This window comes from Sarcophilus harrisii, chromosome 3 (genome assembly GCF_902635505.1).
Source record: "Sarcophilus harrisii chromosome 3, mSarHar1.11, whole genome shotgun sequence".
Taxonomy (NCBI): domain Eukaryota; kingdom Metazoa; phylum Chordata; class Mammalia; order Dasyuromorphia; family Dasyuridae; genus Sarcophilus; species Sarcophilus harrisii.
This window is the reverse complement of record NC_045428.1, coordinates 559,626,304-559,642,944: the sequence shown is the minus strand read 5'-3', so window position 1 is coordinate 559,642,944 and position 16,641 is coordinate 559,626,304. Positions and strand designations below refer to the sequence as shown.

The following is a 16,641-nucleotide window of genomic DNA, read 5'->3' as shown; positions in this document are numbered from 1 at the left end:
CAAGTCACCAAGAATGGCTTACCCAGCTCTGTTCATCCTCAGCGTACGGAGCCACACTCACGTCCCCCTGGGAGCAGATGGAGAGGGATCGGGTGTCCTCCATGCGGCCGTCTGTCAGGGACTTAGTTCTTTTGGATTTCCCCTGGGGCTGGCTGGGAAGGGGGATCTGGGCATGTATAGGAGGAAAGAAGTGGGTGAAAGTTCCAGGTGCTGGATCCTGCATCCCCAATACTCCCTAAGACCCTGAGACCAGTCCCCAAAGGCTCAGTCCTCAACCATACCCAAACCCTGACCTCATACTCTCAATACCATCACCCCAATTTCCAACAATTTATCCTCAGTCCCAAAACAGGACAGGATTTTAGATTTGGAAGGTTAATAACAGCTGACATTTCCATACTCTCCTAGATTTTCATTTCCTCACCATCACAATCCTAAAGTAACTGATTATTCTTATTTTACAGATGGGGAAACTGAGGCATTTAACTTTCCCAGGAAACATCTGAGGCAGATCCAGGGCTTGATGCATTATATCAAGCTGTCTCAGACCTCATCTAGTCCAACCTATAGTTCCTAAAGAATCCCCACTCCACCCACAGAGATGCCTTCCCTCCCACAGCAGTCTGGTCCACTTATGGATGCTTCTCATTGTCATGAGGCCTTTCCTTGGATCCATCCCAAATTTGTCTCTGCTCCTTCTGCTCATTCTATGGACCTGGTTCTGTCCTCTGGGGCCAAAGGGAACAAGACTAATGTTTCTCCCATGTGGTAACTAACCTTCCAACTCTCCAGTTTATTATTTCCCTTCCTAAAATGGGGTGCTCAGGACCAGACCCCAACAACAAACTGTTAAATCTCAAACCTCAAATTCTCAATCTCTCCAATACTTTGACTGAACATTCCCCACACTCCCTCCATTTTCCAGTCCTCCCATCCTCAGTTTCCCTAGCTTGTTCCTCCCCAAAAAAGCTGTTCTAGGTTTCATACCGATACAGCTCTTCTGGCCAAAGGCCCAGGGGGCAGTTGCCTGGCCACAGGGGTGTCTTCCAGGCCTCGACCGCCGCGGCGATAGGACCGAGTGCTCTCTGAGCTAGAAGACAAGAAGGGATGGAAGTGATACTGGACACGGTCAGGCAGGGCCAGATCCCTTAAAGTCACAATATGGAGGTGGGGGAGAGCTCTGGGATGGGGAGACCGGGTCATAGCCTGCGTTGACCAGGGTGGGGTGGCCATAGTCTTTGTCCAGGAATTCCTGGTGAAGGCAAACAGGGAGAAGGACAAGTTCTCTTCTGAGGGGATGGGAACTATGGCTGTCTTTCCCCCTCACCAAACACAGGATAACCTTCCACCTCCTCTCCTCTGGGATCACTGGCTTTACAATTAGAAGAGACTTTAGAAGCCATCTAATCTAATCGACTCATTTTATAGAAGAATCCGAGTTCCCAAAAAACGAAAAAGATTTATCTAAGGATAAATGGCAGGGTCAAACTTAAAATCTTTGGAATTCCTGACTCCAAAATTCTTTCCCAATACAACCCAGAGCCCCCCTTTTTCTTTGCCCATTTAACCCCTCTCCATCCTCTTTCCTATCATCTCTCCATGAGGAGTATGATACAGTGGATAGAGTACAAGAAGACCCAGGTTCAAATACCACCTCTGATTTCTGAGTAGCTGTTTGACCAAAAGCAATCTGAACTTATTTGAATTTCTTTCTATTCTTTTTAAATTAATTTAATTTCTTTCTAATTTCTATTAACTGTAGCAGCTACAGGCTCCAATCTCTGCATCTCTAATATTGTAGTTCCCACTTCCCAGGACTGATGTGAGGTTCAAAGAAGAAAATTGGAAACTTCAAAGCACTGTATGAATACCAATCACCAATCTCACAATTTCTGGAGCTCCCCTTGGACCCTAATTTCCTTGAAATACGTAACAACCACAGGGAGAGAAAGTTAAGGGCTTTCTTCCACCTACAGATGCTAGATGCTGGATCAATGGATCATCTGATTCTGGGCAGGGAAGACTGGGTAAATTAGAATTAAATATTTTTCAACCTAAATAAATAAAATATTTTTCAACATAGGCCCAGTGTGTCACACTATGAATAAGTTCATCCTTACTTACCTGAACCTGACTGGAGGAAGCTGCTCAGGAGAGGTGGTCCCTGAGGATGGGAGAGGATGAGCTGTCCCCGAGGCCTCCCAGAGGTTTTCCTCTGAACAGGCCTCGGTCTGGCCTGGGCCTCGGGGACCTGAGGAGCTACAGCTGGCTGGCCGGGTAAGAATACTTTCTGTGGGACTGGGGATGCTGGAGGTGGATGGACTAAACACAGATGGTGACTCCAGGGATCCAGGTGGTTCTGAGCCCGAGCTGAGAACTTCTGGGCCATCTGTAAAAATAATAATAATAAGGATGATGATGATGATGTTTCATCCTTTAGCCAACATATTACTGTGAATCAATAGTAGAATATATCCACCCATCCCATGCCCTATTTCCTTTCCTTGCCACCATAAATACCAAATGTTGACTAAATGGCTCCACCAAGTACCAGGAACTGGCAGGACTTAGAGACCACTGGTCTTGTTTCTAGCCCAGCTCGAGGGCCAGAATCCAGGGAAGCAATCCCCACGGAGATGCAGCCTGGCATCTGCTTCTGTGAGTGCCGCACTCTGGTTCCTGAAGACCCAGAAAGGACCACCCAAGTTCTTGGGGCTGACAAATGGATCGGCATCAGAACATGGCACAACTTTATCTGTGGAAATGGGAATTAAGGAAAAGGAGCCATCCCCCTCTGCTGTACCCTAAGGATCATGGGACCATTCAGCTGAAATGTATGTGCTGTCTCCTATTATTTGAGTTGATACAGAGTGGGGATTCTCTGGATATGTGAGATGAATGAATATGAAGGTCAAGGAAGACAATGAAGCTGCAAAACTGGGAGATGGGTTTCTGACTCTCCAGATTTCACCTCTATACTCCCAAGTAAGTGCCTTTTCCCTCTGTTTTTCTGACCTTTTTCAGTTCCCCCCCCCCCTTTTTTTTTTTTTTGGTGCAGGTGTTTTCTTCCTCCATTAGAATGGAAGCCTTTCTTCTTGATTATATTTATGTTGCTAAGGCTTAAAGTACAGAAGTACTTAATGCATGTTTGGTTGCCTTGCCCTGCCATGCTCTTAAAACACTTCTTGGTTGGACTGATTTATCTCTTCAGTTCTAGTCTCTCTCTATGTCTCTGTCTTTCTCTCTTTCTCTCATTTTCTCTCTCTCTCACTCTCTCTTTCAACATCTCTTCTCTCTTTTCCTTTCAGTATCTTGTCTCTGTCTCTCTGTCTCACTATATCTCTGTCTCTCTCTCTGTCACTGTCTGTCTCTCAATGTCTCTCTGTCTCACTCTCTCTCTGTCTTGTTGTGCCTCCTTCCCTCCCTCTCTCTGTTTCTCTCAATGTCTCTCTGTCTCTCAGTATTGTCTCTGTCTTTCTCTCCTCTCTTTTTCTGTCTCTCTCTCTCTCTGTCACTGTATCTGTCTCTGTCTCTCTCACCTAAATTTGAAGTCTGAATCATCAATTGTCTATTGGACATTTGACTTGTCCCATAAGCATCTTAACTCAACATCTCCCACCCCCCCAGTCTCTATTCTGTTGAGGAATCCCTATTCCATCCCCAGCTTTTTACCTTCATTCTTCATTTTCATTCATCCCCCATAAGCAATCCATGGCCAGAACATGCCACTTCTACTTTCCATAACATCGTTTATGGGGGGCCTTTCCCCTCACATGGCCACCACCTTCATCTGCCCCCTCTTGACTGGGCTATCCCAGGAGCTGTTGGACCAATGTCCCTTATGGGAGTCTCTCCTCGCTGCAGTTCATCTCTCCGTGTGCCAAAGTCAGTTCCTAAAGTACAAGTCACTCCCCTTCTCATTAAATCCAATGACTTCCTATTGATTCTAGGATCAAATGAGAACTCCTTTGGTTGGCATTTAAAGCTCTACTTGTCTTTATTTTAGCTGACAACTCCTGTCTGCACGTTCTAAGGAACAGACATGCTGGCCTGTACTCTGCCTTCTACCTCCAGGCTGTCACCTATGCTTGGAAGAGACGTTTTAATCCTGCCCTTTACCTCTTAAAAGTCCTGGTTTCCTTCAAGGATCAGATCTAGTTCTGTGTTCTGGAGCAGATCTTTCCTGATCCCCCTCCTCCCATCTGTAAGGGCCTTTCCCTCTAAGAAAATGCTTCTCAAACTTTTGTTCTCAGTATCTTTACACTATTAAAATTATTGAGGATCTGTCCAAAGAGTTTTGATTTCTGTGGGTTATATTTACAGATATTTAATATTAGAAATAAAAACATTGAATTTGTAGACACTTTGAAAGGAGTCTCTGCATCATACTTTGAGAACCACTACTTTAAGGCACGGGTTCTCACCTGGTTTTTGTGATCAATGAAACCAGGTGGTGGAATGGATAGAACACTGGACCTGGAGTCAGAAAAACCAGAGTTTAAATCTATCCTCAGACACTTACTAGCTATGTGACCTTGGCAATCCACTTCAGTTTCCTCAACTGTAAAATGGAGGTAGTAATAGCCCCTACCTCCCAGGATTGTTGGGAAGATCAAATGAGATATCATTTGTAAAATGCTTAATTAGCACATTAATTAATTAACTACTTAGCCAAGTTGTGGGTGCCTGAAAGTGTTTATTCCTATTCCCTTCCCTTTATTCCCAAGGACTCCTTGACAGTCTGGGGATATCTACAGACCCTTTCTCAAGATGGTGTTTTTTGCCTGAATTCATAATCCAAGGAAATGCCAAATTTCATTTACAGGTTAATCAAAATCAAAATAGAATTTAGTTTTGATACAATTTTACATCTTCTCTTGAAAACCATTCGTGGGCCTCCCAGGTTAAGAATTCCTTCTTCAAGGTTACCTTGTGTCCATTTTTGTATCTATACCTGCATATATATGTATTTTCTCACCAGTTAGAATGTAAGCTCTTTGAGGGCAGGGACAATTTTAATTTTGTCTTTTATAACTTAGCACAGTATCTGGTATAAGCTCGGTGCATAATAAAAGCTTGTTGACTGATTGACTGTTTATCTGATTCTGGGGCTATCTCTTGTTCTCTAACTTCTGATAATTGCTTAACATTTTACATGTGTATTTAAACATTTCACCAAATGCTTTTAGAGGAACTGCCCTTATGTAAACAGTGTGTGCTCAAGCTGTCTCACCCTGTTCATTTCCATCAGTCATATTGGAAGAAAGACATGAATACATCAGGGTACATCCTGAGGAGGCTAACCAAGATGGTACCAGGAGGGACTGGGGATCAGGCCCCACAATGGGGGGATATGGGGGATGCTCAGCTCGGAGAAGGCCCAGGGAAGGGGACAGCCAGACATGTTCTGTTATCTGCAGGGCTATTATATGGACAAGAGGTTATGCTTATTCTGTTTGGTTCCAAAGGGCAGAGCCAGGAGCAGTGTGGGAAAGCTGCCTTGAGGCAGAGGAAGCCCTGGTATAAGAAAAAAGGAATAAAACTGGCCACCTCCATAGGCAGCAGGTTCCTATCATTGGAGAGGGTGTGGACTGGTACAGTCAGCTGCTGAGATCTTAGATTCTTAAATCTAAATTCTTAGATTTTGTCTATTGCACAGTATGGATATTGCAGAGATGTATCCTGGGCTGAATGGCTCCTCTCATTAAGTACCTTTTCTTCTTCTTGGTGTCCTACCTCCTTACGTGGACTTCTCAGAGACAGGGACCAGGACTTATCACAACTTGTTATCCCCCCCCCTCCGCCAATCTAATAGGGGAAGCTCTGCACACAGCAGGCACTTAATATATGTTTGTTGTATTTGTATTGGTCTCTCCCTAAATCCCTAAATGCAGAGATTTAGAAGGGAGAAAATGTGTAAAGTAAAAAAAGCTTCAATTCAACAAATATTTATTAAGTGCTTTCTGTGTGCAGGATTTTGAGGACACAAAAGTTTAAATGACCCAAAAAGCTTAAAATATCTTATTTTTTTGTCTCCCCCACAGAGACAGGTATACAGTGGATGCTCACTCAGAAAAGGGAAAAATCCCATTAAGAAATTATTAATCCCTTCCCCAGCGTTCAGATGGGACCAGGGAGGACTACCTTACCTCCACTCCCATGTCCTATCCGACCTTGGGAGGAGGCCCGGGATGGGCTTTTGACAGGGAGAGGAGGAGGAAGCTCTTCTGTGTGGGCTTTTCTGTTGTTGGTCTGCGTGGGGCCCAGGCTGACGATGGTCTCATAGGTCTTGTTGCTTATGTCCAAACCTGAACAGCCCCATCGAGGCCTAGCTGGGGCTGGGAGCTTGATGGGACAGCGCTGGGGGAAAAAAAAAAAAAAAAAAAACAGTAAGCCACAGAATGTCAGAGTTAGAGTGACAATAGAGCCTGGACTGTCAGGTGTAAGGAAATGATCTTAGAACCCAGGATGTCAGAGCCTGGAGGGCCCTTAGAACCCAGGATGTCAGAGCTGGGAGGGCCCTTAGAATCCAGGTCAGAGCCTGGAGGGCCCTTAGAACCCAGGATGTCAGAGCTGGGAGGGCCCTTAGAACCCAGGAGGACAGAGCTGGGAGGGCCCTTAGAACCCAGGAGGTCAGAGCTGGGAGGGCCTTTAGAACCCAGGAGGTCAGAGCTAGGAAGGCCCTTAGAACATGGTATATTAGAGCTGGGAGGGCCTTAGAACATAAGATTATCTTATAAAACTGTTCTATGTCCATGACCTTGAATTCCACACTTCCCCTTTGAACAGTCTCCTCTTCTTGCTCCCTGCCTCCTACTGCTTCTCTCCTCTTCAAACTGTTCTTCGTTCCCACCACATTCTCTTGTCTCCTTCCCTCCCCTCCCCTGCTAGTGCTGACCTAGTTAATCAATTCCACCATGAAGGCCCTTCTACCCTTGAATCCTTTTGCCCTTTGTCCCTCTGCCAAGGCTCGATCCTGGGCCAGTCCGGCCACCTGCCTCATCCATTCCTATTCCCAAGCAACTGGACAGTGTGGGAGGAAATCAGGGAGCACACCACTCCAAAGTCACACGAGCCAATCTCACTTTAACACGACCATCTTTTTACCCTTCCTAGATAACTCTATCCCACATATCAACCCCCACATATCCACCTCCTTTCCCTGGAAACATCCTCCATCAGTCCTCTTGGCAAGTGGCCTTGCCTTTCACTTGACTAAGAAAATTAAGGGGATCCCCTATTCAAAACCTCAGAACTCTTACGAGCCTTCGCCTGTCCTTTCTCCTCCCTTTCACCAAAACTGACCCTTCCCCTTGTACCCTTAAGCCGTTCTCCTCCCTCCCACTCTCGATGGATCCTGAGTGGCCCATTTTTCCAGCCCTATAACCTAGCCACGTCTCCTTTTCTGCATGTGCTCTCTTTGCCCATACCCTTCTGAAACTATGGCATCTAAACTAAATATAATTAGATATTGACAATACACACTCTCTGTGTTCACAATGAGCTCTTTATTATCTACTAACTCCTTTGGCACTGCCTAAAAACACATGCTAGGTTCCCTCTTCCACTCTTCAAGCCTTGAAAAACTTTCCCACTGACTGCCATCCCCTCAGGCTATCACCCTATATCCCACCTTCCTTTGGATGCTAAATTATTAGGGACAGATGCCCATAGACACTCTATCTTCTTTGCCTTCATCACTGGACTTGAATCAGGGCAATGAGTGATTGCTTAACTGTTGAACAAAATAGACCTTCCTCAGTCCTTAGACTCCTTGGACACTGTGGAAGTACTTAACCCCTTCCTTCTGGTGATTCTGTTCTCCTTTTGGTTCTAGGACAGGGCTTCTTCATCTACTCATCCAACGACTCCTTTATTATCCTTTTAAAAAATTAGGTTCATACACAACATGGTAGTTTTTCATGGTATCTATTCTACTTAAGGACAACTCAAATTATGTAAAGTTTACCCCTCATATTAGGAATACAAGTATCCCTTCCATCCATCCCTGAGCCCTGCAATCTGGAAAATCCACATAGAAAGTTTTGACCCTTCTTTCATACCAGAGAAGTCTGAGTTTTTTCTTTTTCTTTTATGGGGTGTTTACAATACCTTATTGTAAAATTTGGGTGTAGCATTTAGTCAAATGTAATCTTCTGGCCTTGGAGGGTAACATCTGCTGCTTCTGCAGAACTCCTAAAAAAATTCTCATTTATATTAAACTCTGATGGAGAAAGTTGCAATGTGGAAGGGATGGGCTGTAATTCTCTGTCTTTGCAATGTTCACCTTCCTCCTGAATTTTCATTCTTCATGAACTTTCTACTCATACAAATAAACATAAGGTTCATTAGACAGTGTTAACCACTTTCTCTGCCTACCTACTTTTATTTCTCTGGGTTTTCATGATCCTTTTGTCTCCTGGTACTTTCCTTTCTCTGTCTGACCACTTCTCTCTCTCTCTCTCTCTTGCTGAAGCAGTTGGGGTTAAGTGACTTGCCCAGGGTCACACAGCTAAGAAGTGTTAAGTGTCTGAGGCCAGATTTGAACTCAGGTCCTCCTGACTTCAGGGCTGGTGCTTTATTCACTGTGTCACCTAGCTGCCCCCTTCTTTCTCTCTTACTGTTTCATGTCTAATCACTGCTCCCAATTGTGGGTTTCCAAAAAGCTTCCATCCTCAATCCTCATCTATTTATACAATCAATCTCATTTATTTTTATATATTTATATCAGTTTCATACATTTATTTTATTATAATCTCTATGTAGATGACTTCAGATCAATACATTTAGCTCTGGTCTCATTCTGGAGTTTCAGATCCTTATTCCCAATTGCCTATTGATCAATTCAAAGTCATCCCTGAGACATCTCCACTCCAATATATTCAAAACAGAAACCATTATCTTTCCCCTCAATCCTGTATTCTATGGCATTTTCCTGTTTCAGTGAAACGCACCATTTTTCTTTTCCTGGATTTGTAACCTCACCATTATCCTTCAATTCTCAATGCTCCTCACTTCCTATATCCAATCAGACGCCAAATCTTACCTTTTCTATCTTTCCCACATTTCCCCCACCAGATTCCTTCTGTCTACTCACCCAGCTCTCCTTGTAGTTAAGGCTCACATCATCTCTTGCCTCCTAATGGGCCTCTCTACCCCAGATCTCTCGCCGTTTCAGTTTTGCCTCCATACAGTGATTTTTCTGAAAGCACTGAATGGACCAGGTCTCTCCCCTACTTAATATACGCCAGTGGCTCTCCATTGTCTTTAGGATCCAATAAGTATTCCTCTGCTCATCTTTCCAAGTCCTTCACAGTGTGGCCCTGACTTATGTCATCCGTTTCATTGGCTCTTACTCCCCCTCCCACCCTCCATCATCCAGCCAAAGTGCCCTTCTTCGTTCTTCACCCACAGCATTCCAGCTCGTTTGTGATTTTGTACTTGTCTCTCTGATCAGGAATGTATTCCCTCCTTATTTCTTCCTCCCTTCCAGATTCACCTTGAGCACCCCCCCTTTTCCAGGAAGCCTCCCCTAATTCTCCCTCTCATCTCACCCCCCTCCTCATTGGGGACATCCCAGACACGAGCCCCACAAAAACTTGGGCTTATTTGGTATTTTATTATATGGGTTTGTGTAATCCATAAAACTATCCTTCCTAATTTTGGCTGACCTCCGAGCTTTGTTCCTTTGGGGATGAGAAGGTCTCCGGCTGCTTTTGGCTGGCCATAAGTGAGAGCCCTGAATGGGGCTGGGTGTTCTGACATGAGGAAGCATCTCCTACTAACCATGGAACAGGAAGGTCATAGAAACAGGAAGCTCTGGAGCTGGAAGGACCCGACTTGATTTAGGCACAGTTTGGTGTCTTGCCCAGGGTCCCACACCAGTAGGGGCCTGAGGCCCGTCTTTCCGGCTCCAAGTTCAGACCTCTATGCCCTCTGCCACCAAACTGCCATAAAAAGCTAATGACTCAGTGGATCTTTAAAAAAGGGGATGACTTCACCCCTGCTGCTCTTCTTCCTTGGACTAACCAAGTGGCAAATAGCTCTCCCATGAGGGGAGGGGAAAGGGCTGTTTTCCTCTCCCCTCCCCCTTTGCCCCCAGCAGAAATAGCCAACTGCTGAGCACATGGCAGCTAGACAAATCTGAGCCTGGGTTGGGGGGGCTTCTATAGTTCTTTACTGATTTCAAGTGAACCCCAGAATCAATTCCAAATTGTGTAAGATTTGGAGACGGCCCCGTGAATTCAAAAAATCTCAAGATACTGAGTCCTTTGTTTGCAAAGAATGTTAGGAGTCTCTGGAAACTCCTTTGGTGCTTTTGGAACAGATGCACCCCAATAAGAGGATGACTGGTCGGGACGGTGAAGAGCTAAAATGAAATGTAAAATGCCTACCTCGTCAGTAACCCTGAAAAATGTCTTATTGATTCAATGATGTTTAGGCATCTGGGTGGTGCAGGGGATTGAGTGATGGCTACAGCCCCATGAGTTCCAATCTGAGCTCAGACACTTAACTAACTGTGATGCTGGGCCAGTTATTTAACTCCCAATTGCCTCCGTTTCTTCATCTGTAAAATGAGCTGGAGAAGGAAACGGTAAAATACTCTGGGATCTTTGCCAGGAAAAGCCCAAATGGGATCATGAAAAGTCAGACATGATTAATCAACTACATAACAACAATCAGTAATCCTGAAAAATGTCTTATTGTTTAAGCAAGGTTTAAATATCAACCTCCTGGGAGGGTGGAACAGAAGTTATTACTACCACCTGTTCAAATTTGTGTTTGCCAAATGCGTGCTTGTAGATTTTTGTGTGTTTAGCATTTCTTTTCCATTTAAAACATAAATTTCTGTCCCATATCTGATTTATATTATAAAAAAATTACATTTCTACTTTTCCATTTGGGGAGATCCCAGATACAAGCCCAAGCTAAGCAAATCATCTCAGGTTACAAGGATGGGTGGGGAGGATGGTGTGAGGAGATGAAGGATGGGAGTAAAAAATAACCTAACCTCTCTCATTAGAAGCCAGGCTCCCTTCGTAACTATAGCCTGCTTAAGGACGTTGGGGGAGACGAAAGGGAGAGAAAAAGAATAAAGTAAAGTAAGGTGAGCAGCAGGGAACAAAAGAACAATTTACAAGGAAGTAAAAAAAAGTCAGACACTCATAAATATAATTTCCTCTACATATATATATATATTTTTTTTCTCAAACTGACATTTGTTTAAATATCTTTTGAATCCTCCTTGATGTTCTGCTGGGCACGTGATAATGTTCTCTTTTCTTTTGTTTCATTTTGTTTTGCATTGCTTTTTTCTTTTTGTTTATTCTATTTCTTCAAATAAAATAAATTTAGAAAATTAAACTACATATAACACATATATAATTAGAAAGTTAAAAAAGAAAAAGAAAAGTTTCACAGGCAAAAACAAAACAAAACAAAATACCATATGTAGAAAGACCTGATGTCTATATTTGCCAAGGGAGCAATGATTTAAAAAGTAGAAATTACCTAAATAAAACATGATATAATTGGTCCAAAAAAAAAGAGAAGTAACACTGGTCTGAAGCATATGACTGTGTGTGTAGAGTAGATGCTCCCTTATCCTTTGAGAAGTAGGGCAGCACCTGCTGAGCCCAACAGCTTCAACACCTTGTAAACTGGTGGTACAGTGGATAGAGTGTTGGCATGGAACTGGCATGAGTTCAAATCTGGTCTTTGTGACCCTGTGCAAGTCACTGCACCTGTCTGCCTCAGTTTCCCCGACTGTAAAAAAGGGGAAACAGTAATAGCACCTACCTTGCAACGTTGAAGGGTCAATAAAATACTATTTTTAGAAGCACTTAGCACAGTGTTTGGAGCACAGCTGGTGCTTAATAAATGTCTGTTCCCTTCCCCTTCCACAGATTCTCAAATGGCCCTTTGGAGTTCCAGCTGTCCTTCTCTCTAGCTTACCAATATCCTTTTTAAATTGTGGCGCCTAGAATTTAAAAGACTCCAAATGTATTGTGTTGAGTTGAGGGCAGTGTTTGATGGCTTTAAGTATCTCCAAGTTTTTGACTTTCCTTCACCCTCAATACTACTCAGGTTTTCCAAATTCTATCAGTTCTACTGGGGTAATAAATCTCTCTTTTCCTCTTGCACAACTACTAGCTTTGAGACATCCCTTCATCCTCTCTTGCCTACATGTGAGTGTAATAGAGTAAAGGGCCACTAAACTGTAATAAGATCCCATTTTTTATTAATATATCAACATATTAAAATTGCCCAGAAATGACATTTTAATCGGGTTCAGGCTGTACTTGGGAGCATTCTGGGCCACATGTGACCCCAGCTGATGTTTGACCGTGGCTCAGATTATTATAAGTCTCCTAATTGATCTCCATGATTCCTGTCTTTCAGCCTTCCAGTCTATCCTTCTCATAACTGCAAAAATAACATTCCTAAAGCACCTACCATTGCCAGCTCAAAACTTTCCTGGTTCCCTTTGCCTGGATGCTAAAAATAAAAAGTCCACGCCCCAGCATTTAAAGCCCTTCGCCATCTGGCTGCAACCTCCAGACTTGGTCCCTCTGTCCCCCTTTCTCTGCTTAACACTGTGACCCTGACCCTCTGCTGATTCCTGGCTTGGGGGGTGATTTCTGAGCCCGTCACCTTTGGCCTAAGGGCAGGAGAAATGGAAGGAGGTACAGAAGGAAGGATTAGACCACAAAGAAAGATGGGGAGGAGGAGAGTCTTTGGGAGAAGATAACCAGAAGAAGGAACCATCAATGGGAAGAAAAGAAAACCTGACCATGACCATGAAAGCCTTTCTCACAGAGGAGTCTGCTCTTGCCAAAATGAACAGGATAGCCATGAAAAAAAAACCAGAGTGAGAGGGCAGTCCTGATGGTCCCAAGAAAGCGGGGGCACTTGCTGATGGTGGTCAACGTAACTATCAAGCTGTAAGAGAATTAAAGGAACCCTTTCCTTGTACCATTCCCAGCCAGCCAATGGCTCAAGGGCCCAACAAGTCATTGATGGGAAGGGGGGGATGAGAAGGGGCTCACCTTATCTTCTTCCTCCTCCTCACTCTCAGATGCAGGATCCGGGGAAACCCCCCAGGGATAGTCTATGTGGAGTGGGAGGATGAGGGTTCCGGCCTGGGCCTGTTCCAGCTGCCACCAGCACCAAGGGGAGAGAGGTGGGAGTCAGAAGAAGATCCAGGAGGGGTCCAGGACCACCCCCACCCAGGCCCGGCCTCTCAGACCCTCACTCACTAGATCCTCACATTCCTTGTGTCGGGTTTTCCGGGCTACCTCCAAGGCAGTCTCACCAGCATCATTCACTGTGGAGAATTCACAGGTCACTCTACCCCCAAGGGTTCTGTAGGGTTTAAAACTCAACCTGCCATTTCCTTGCAGCCATAATTGTCTGAGGGCACCCCAACTTGGAAACCAGGCTTTTATCTGTTATACCACAATGCCTCCGGTGCCCCATTTTACAGATGAGGAAACAGGCTCACTAAGGTTAAGTGACTTGCTAGTAGGTGTCAAAGTTGGGATTTAAATTCTGAATCTTTAATGAGAAATCTTTTTACTGCACCAGGAGAGTAGACAGAGCCATGGAAGAGTGCTCCACTTCCCTTCTAGGACTGTCCCCTCCCAAAGGATGAGCAGGAGTAGAGGCCCCAGCCTCACCTGTGCCCACGGAGGCTCTCCCTTTGAGCAGCAGCTTGATGCAGTCGGCCTGGTTGTGCAGGGCCCCGAGGTGCAAAGCTGTGTTCCCGTCCAGAGCCTTAGCGTCCACGTGGCCTCTGGGGAGGGTGGAAGTCAGTGTGGAGGAGTGGGCGGGTGCCAAGGGCCGGGGGCAGGAAGAAGGGGGCACAGCAGAGGGTCGGAAAGGGGGAGGGGAGGGTCCGCTTCTCACCCATTCTGGATGATGAAATCCACCAGGGGCAGGGAGGTCTGGTCAGCAAGGCGGACGGCCAAGTGCAGGGCAAGCTCTCCAGAAGGCTAAAGAACCATCAAACTGTCAGCCCTCCTATCTCAATGGCCCTACCCCTTCCAGGCCAGCCCAGCTGCTGGGAAATGCTGGGGGGCCAGTCCTGAAAGGTCAGACCCAAGCCTCTGTTGGGAAGGGGCAGGGTTTCTACTGGGAGGGGGTCCCACCTATTCTTGGACTCGACTTCCACCACTCTAAATTTGGTGTTGCAAGGTCCTTGTAGCATTAATATTCTGTTGAAAATCTCTTACAGCTCTAAAATCTGTGATCTGAGAGTTTTCCCAGTTCTGTAATGCTTTGTTCTATGCTTCTCCTGGCTCTGACATCCTATCTTAAGGACCCTCAGCTCTGACATCCTGGGTTCTAGGGCCCTCCCAGCTCTGACTCCCTAGGTTCTAGGGTCCTCCCAGCTCTGACATCCTGGGTTTTAGGGTCCTCCCAGCTCTGACTCCCTGGGTTCTAAGGGCCCTCCCAGCTCTGATTGCCTGGGTTCTAGGGGCGCTCCTTAAATTCCCAGTCTCCTACGTTCTAACTTCTCTTTCTGCCTTCTTAGTCAGTATTCCCCCACGCCCAGTTCCCAGCCCTCTTTGCTACTTCTCTTCTTCCAATCCCACTCTCACTCGCAGTTATCATTTCTATGTGGAAGAAATTCAGCTCCACATTTCCAGTCCTGACCACTTCCCAAATCCCAGCCCCTTCCCAGGGGTCTGCACCTGAAACTCCCACCAGAACCTTAACGTCAGACGGTCCAACATAGCACTTGCTGGCCATGCTTGGCACCAGGCCCCTAATCCTGACATCCGCGTTTCAGGGAACAAAAGCCCCGGGTCCCAGGGTCCCAAGCTGCGTGATCTGTTCCTTTCCCCTAGGTCCAAGCAGGATGCTACAGTCTCTAGAACAAACTCTCCCCTCAGGCTCTTCCTGCCTTCTCTTTGTCTGGAGAATTCACCTCACTCCTTTCTCCCTCCATGCAGTTTACTGCTGCCTCTCAGAGTCTTCTCCATCCTCCGAGCCAGCACAAGCTCTGCTTCCTCCAAGAAACCCTCTGTGACGACCCCAGCCTCTCTTGACTTCTCCCTCCTCTGTCCAGTGCCTGGCATATAGTAGGTGCTTAATAATGACACCTTGGGTCACTTAACTGTTAATTGGTTTTTCCAGGCAAAATGGATTGAGTCATATCAAGGGTGACAGACCAAGATGGAAGGTCAGAAGGAGGAAGGAAGGGCTTACCTGCCCATCTGGCCGAGGCAGTGGCTGCCCAAAGTCCAGGCCATTGGCAAAGGCTTCCAGGACAGCCGGGAGGTCCCGGTTGCAGATTGCTGTCCAGAGCCTGTGGGGCTCATATCCGCCTCGGCGAGCAAACCTGTGTTCCACATACTTAGCCACAATATAGTTTCTTCGGGTGCTCCTGCAAGACACAATCCCCTCTAGACCTCTAGACCTGGTCCCTCTCCTTCTCCTGAACCCCTCCACCAGAGACTCTTGGACACAGGATCCCATACACCCAGTGTCTGCCCTGGAGACCTGTGGACCTGGAGCTGCCATCAGTCCTGCTCTGAACTCCCTCAGACCAGAGTCTGCTTCCTCCAAGAGGGAGCCCCCTCCCCTCGATGCACTGGAGGGTTACTCACATGTCGCTCTCACTGGAGGGTTTGACGGCACCGTTCAAAGTGAGTTGGGCTTCCATAATCTCATTGAAGTGTGTATTTCCAATGCCAACAGCCAGCTGCATATGAGGAGGGGGCGGACTTTGTCAGGCCCGGGAGGGGTCCATTGCCAAGGGCTATGGGGTGGACAGCCCCCCTCCCAAGTTTCCCCATCTCATCCAGGTTCCCTGACCAGCTACCACCACTCACCAGCAACTCTGTGGGCCCCAGCACGTCCAGAGTGAGCGACTGGATTCGGGAGAAGCGCACGCCCAGCTCCCGGTGGACGCCTGAGCACTGGATGCAAGTGAGGATGCCCAGGTTGGTACTGAGCCAGGTGGGGTCTGGAAGGAAGAGCAGCATCTGCCCGAGGGGTAGGAATGGCCCCCCATCCACACCCTATGCCTGAAGTCTCCATGCTCCCTCCTAAGGCTATCCCCCCTTCCAAGGCTTCCTCTATATACTCCTCTCTAAGAAGTTAAGAAGAAATAGACAGCAAAATTATACTAGTGGGGAATCTCAACCTTCCTCTATCAGAACTAGATAAATCAAAACCATAAAATAAACAAGAAAGAAGGTAAGTAGCTAAGTAGAATTTTAGAAAAGTTAGGTGTGATAGATCTTTGGAGAAAACTATACTAGTGAGGGAGCTCAATCTCCCTCTATCAGAACTAGATTAAGGAACTAAATAGAATTTTAGAAAAGTTAAGCATGATAGACCTTTGGAGAAAACTATACTAGTGGGGATCTCAGCCTCCCCTCTATCAGAATTATATAAATCGAACCACAAAATAAAAAAGAAAGAAGTTAAGAAGCTAAGTAGAATTTTAGAAAAGCTAGGTATGATAGACTTTTGTAGAAAGTTGAATAGGGAACAGAAAGGTGTATATACTTTTTTCTTGGCATGTATGGGAAGTACATGGAACTTACACAAAAACTGACCATGTATTGGCACATAAAAACCTCAAAATCAAATGCAGAAAGGCAGAAATAGTAATTGCATCCTTTTCAG

General features: G+C 45.7%; 1 protein-coding gene across 2 annotated transcripts in view; it reads right to left on the bottom strand.

Moving 5' to 3' along the window:
• The window catches only part of ASAP3 (ArfGAP with SH3 domain, ankyrin repeat and PH domain 3), a 65,665-nt gene that overhangs the window by 1,711 nt on the left and 47,313 nt on the right, over positions 1 to 16,641 (bottom strand). For both annotated transcript variants that reach the window (XM_031962622.1, XM_031962623.1), the window contains exons 15-25: positions 15,840 to 15,973; positions 15,615 to 15,709; positions 15,214 to 15,391; positions 13,909 to 13,994; positions 13,680 to 13,795; positions 13,260 to 13,327; positions 13,050 to 13,157; positions 6,150 to 6,360; positions 2,125 to 2,389; positions 988 to 1,090; positions 23 to 166 (exon numbers count right to left, since the gene is read on the bottom strand). In XM_031962622.1, the coding sequence (XP_031818482.1) occupies positions 23 to 166; positions 988 to 1,090; positions 2,125 to 2,389; positions 6,150 to 6,360; positions 13,050 to 13,157; positions 13,260 to 13,327; positions 13,680 to 13,795; positions 13,909 to 13,994; positions 15,214 to 15,391; positions 15,615 to 15,709; positions 15,840 to 15,973 (1,508 nt within the window). The remainder of the gene's footprint in view (positions 1 to 22; positions 167 to 987; positions 1,091 to 2,124; positions 2,390 to 6,149; positions 6,361 to 13,049; positions 13,158 to 13,259; positions 13,328 to 13,679; positions 13,796 to 13,908; positions 13,995 to 15,213; positions 15,392 to 15,614; positions 15,710 to 15,839; positions 15,974 to 16,641) is intronic.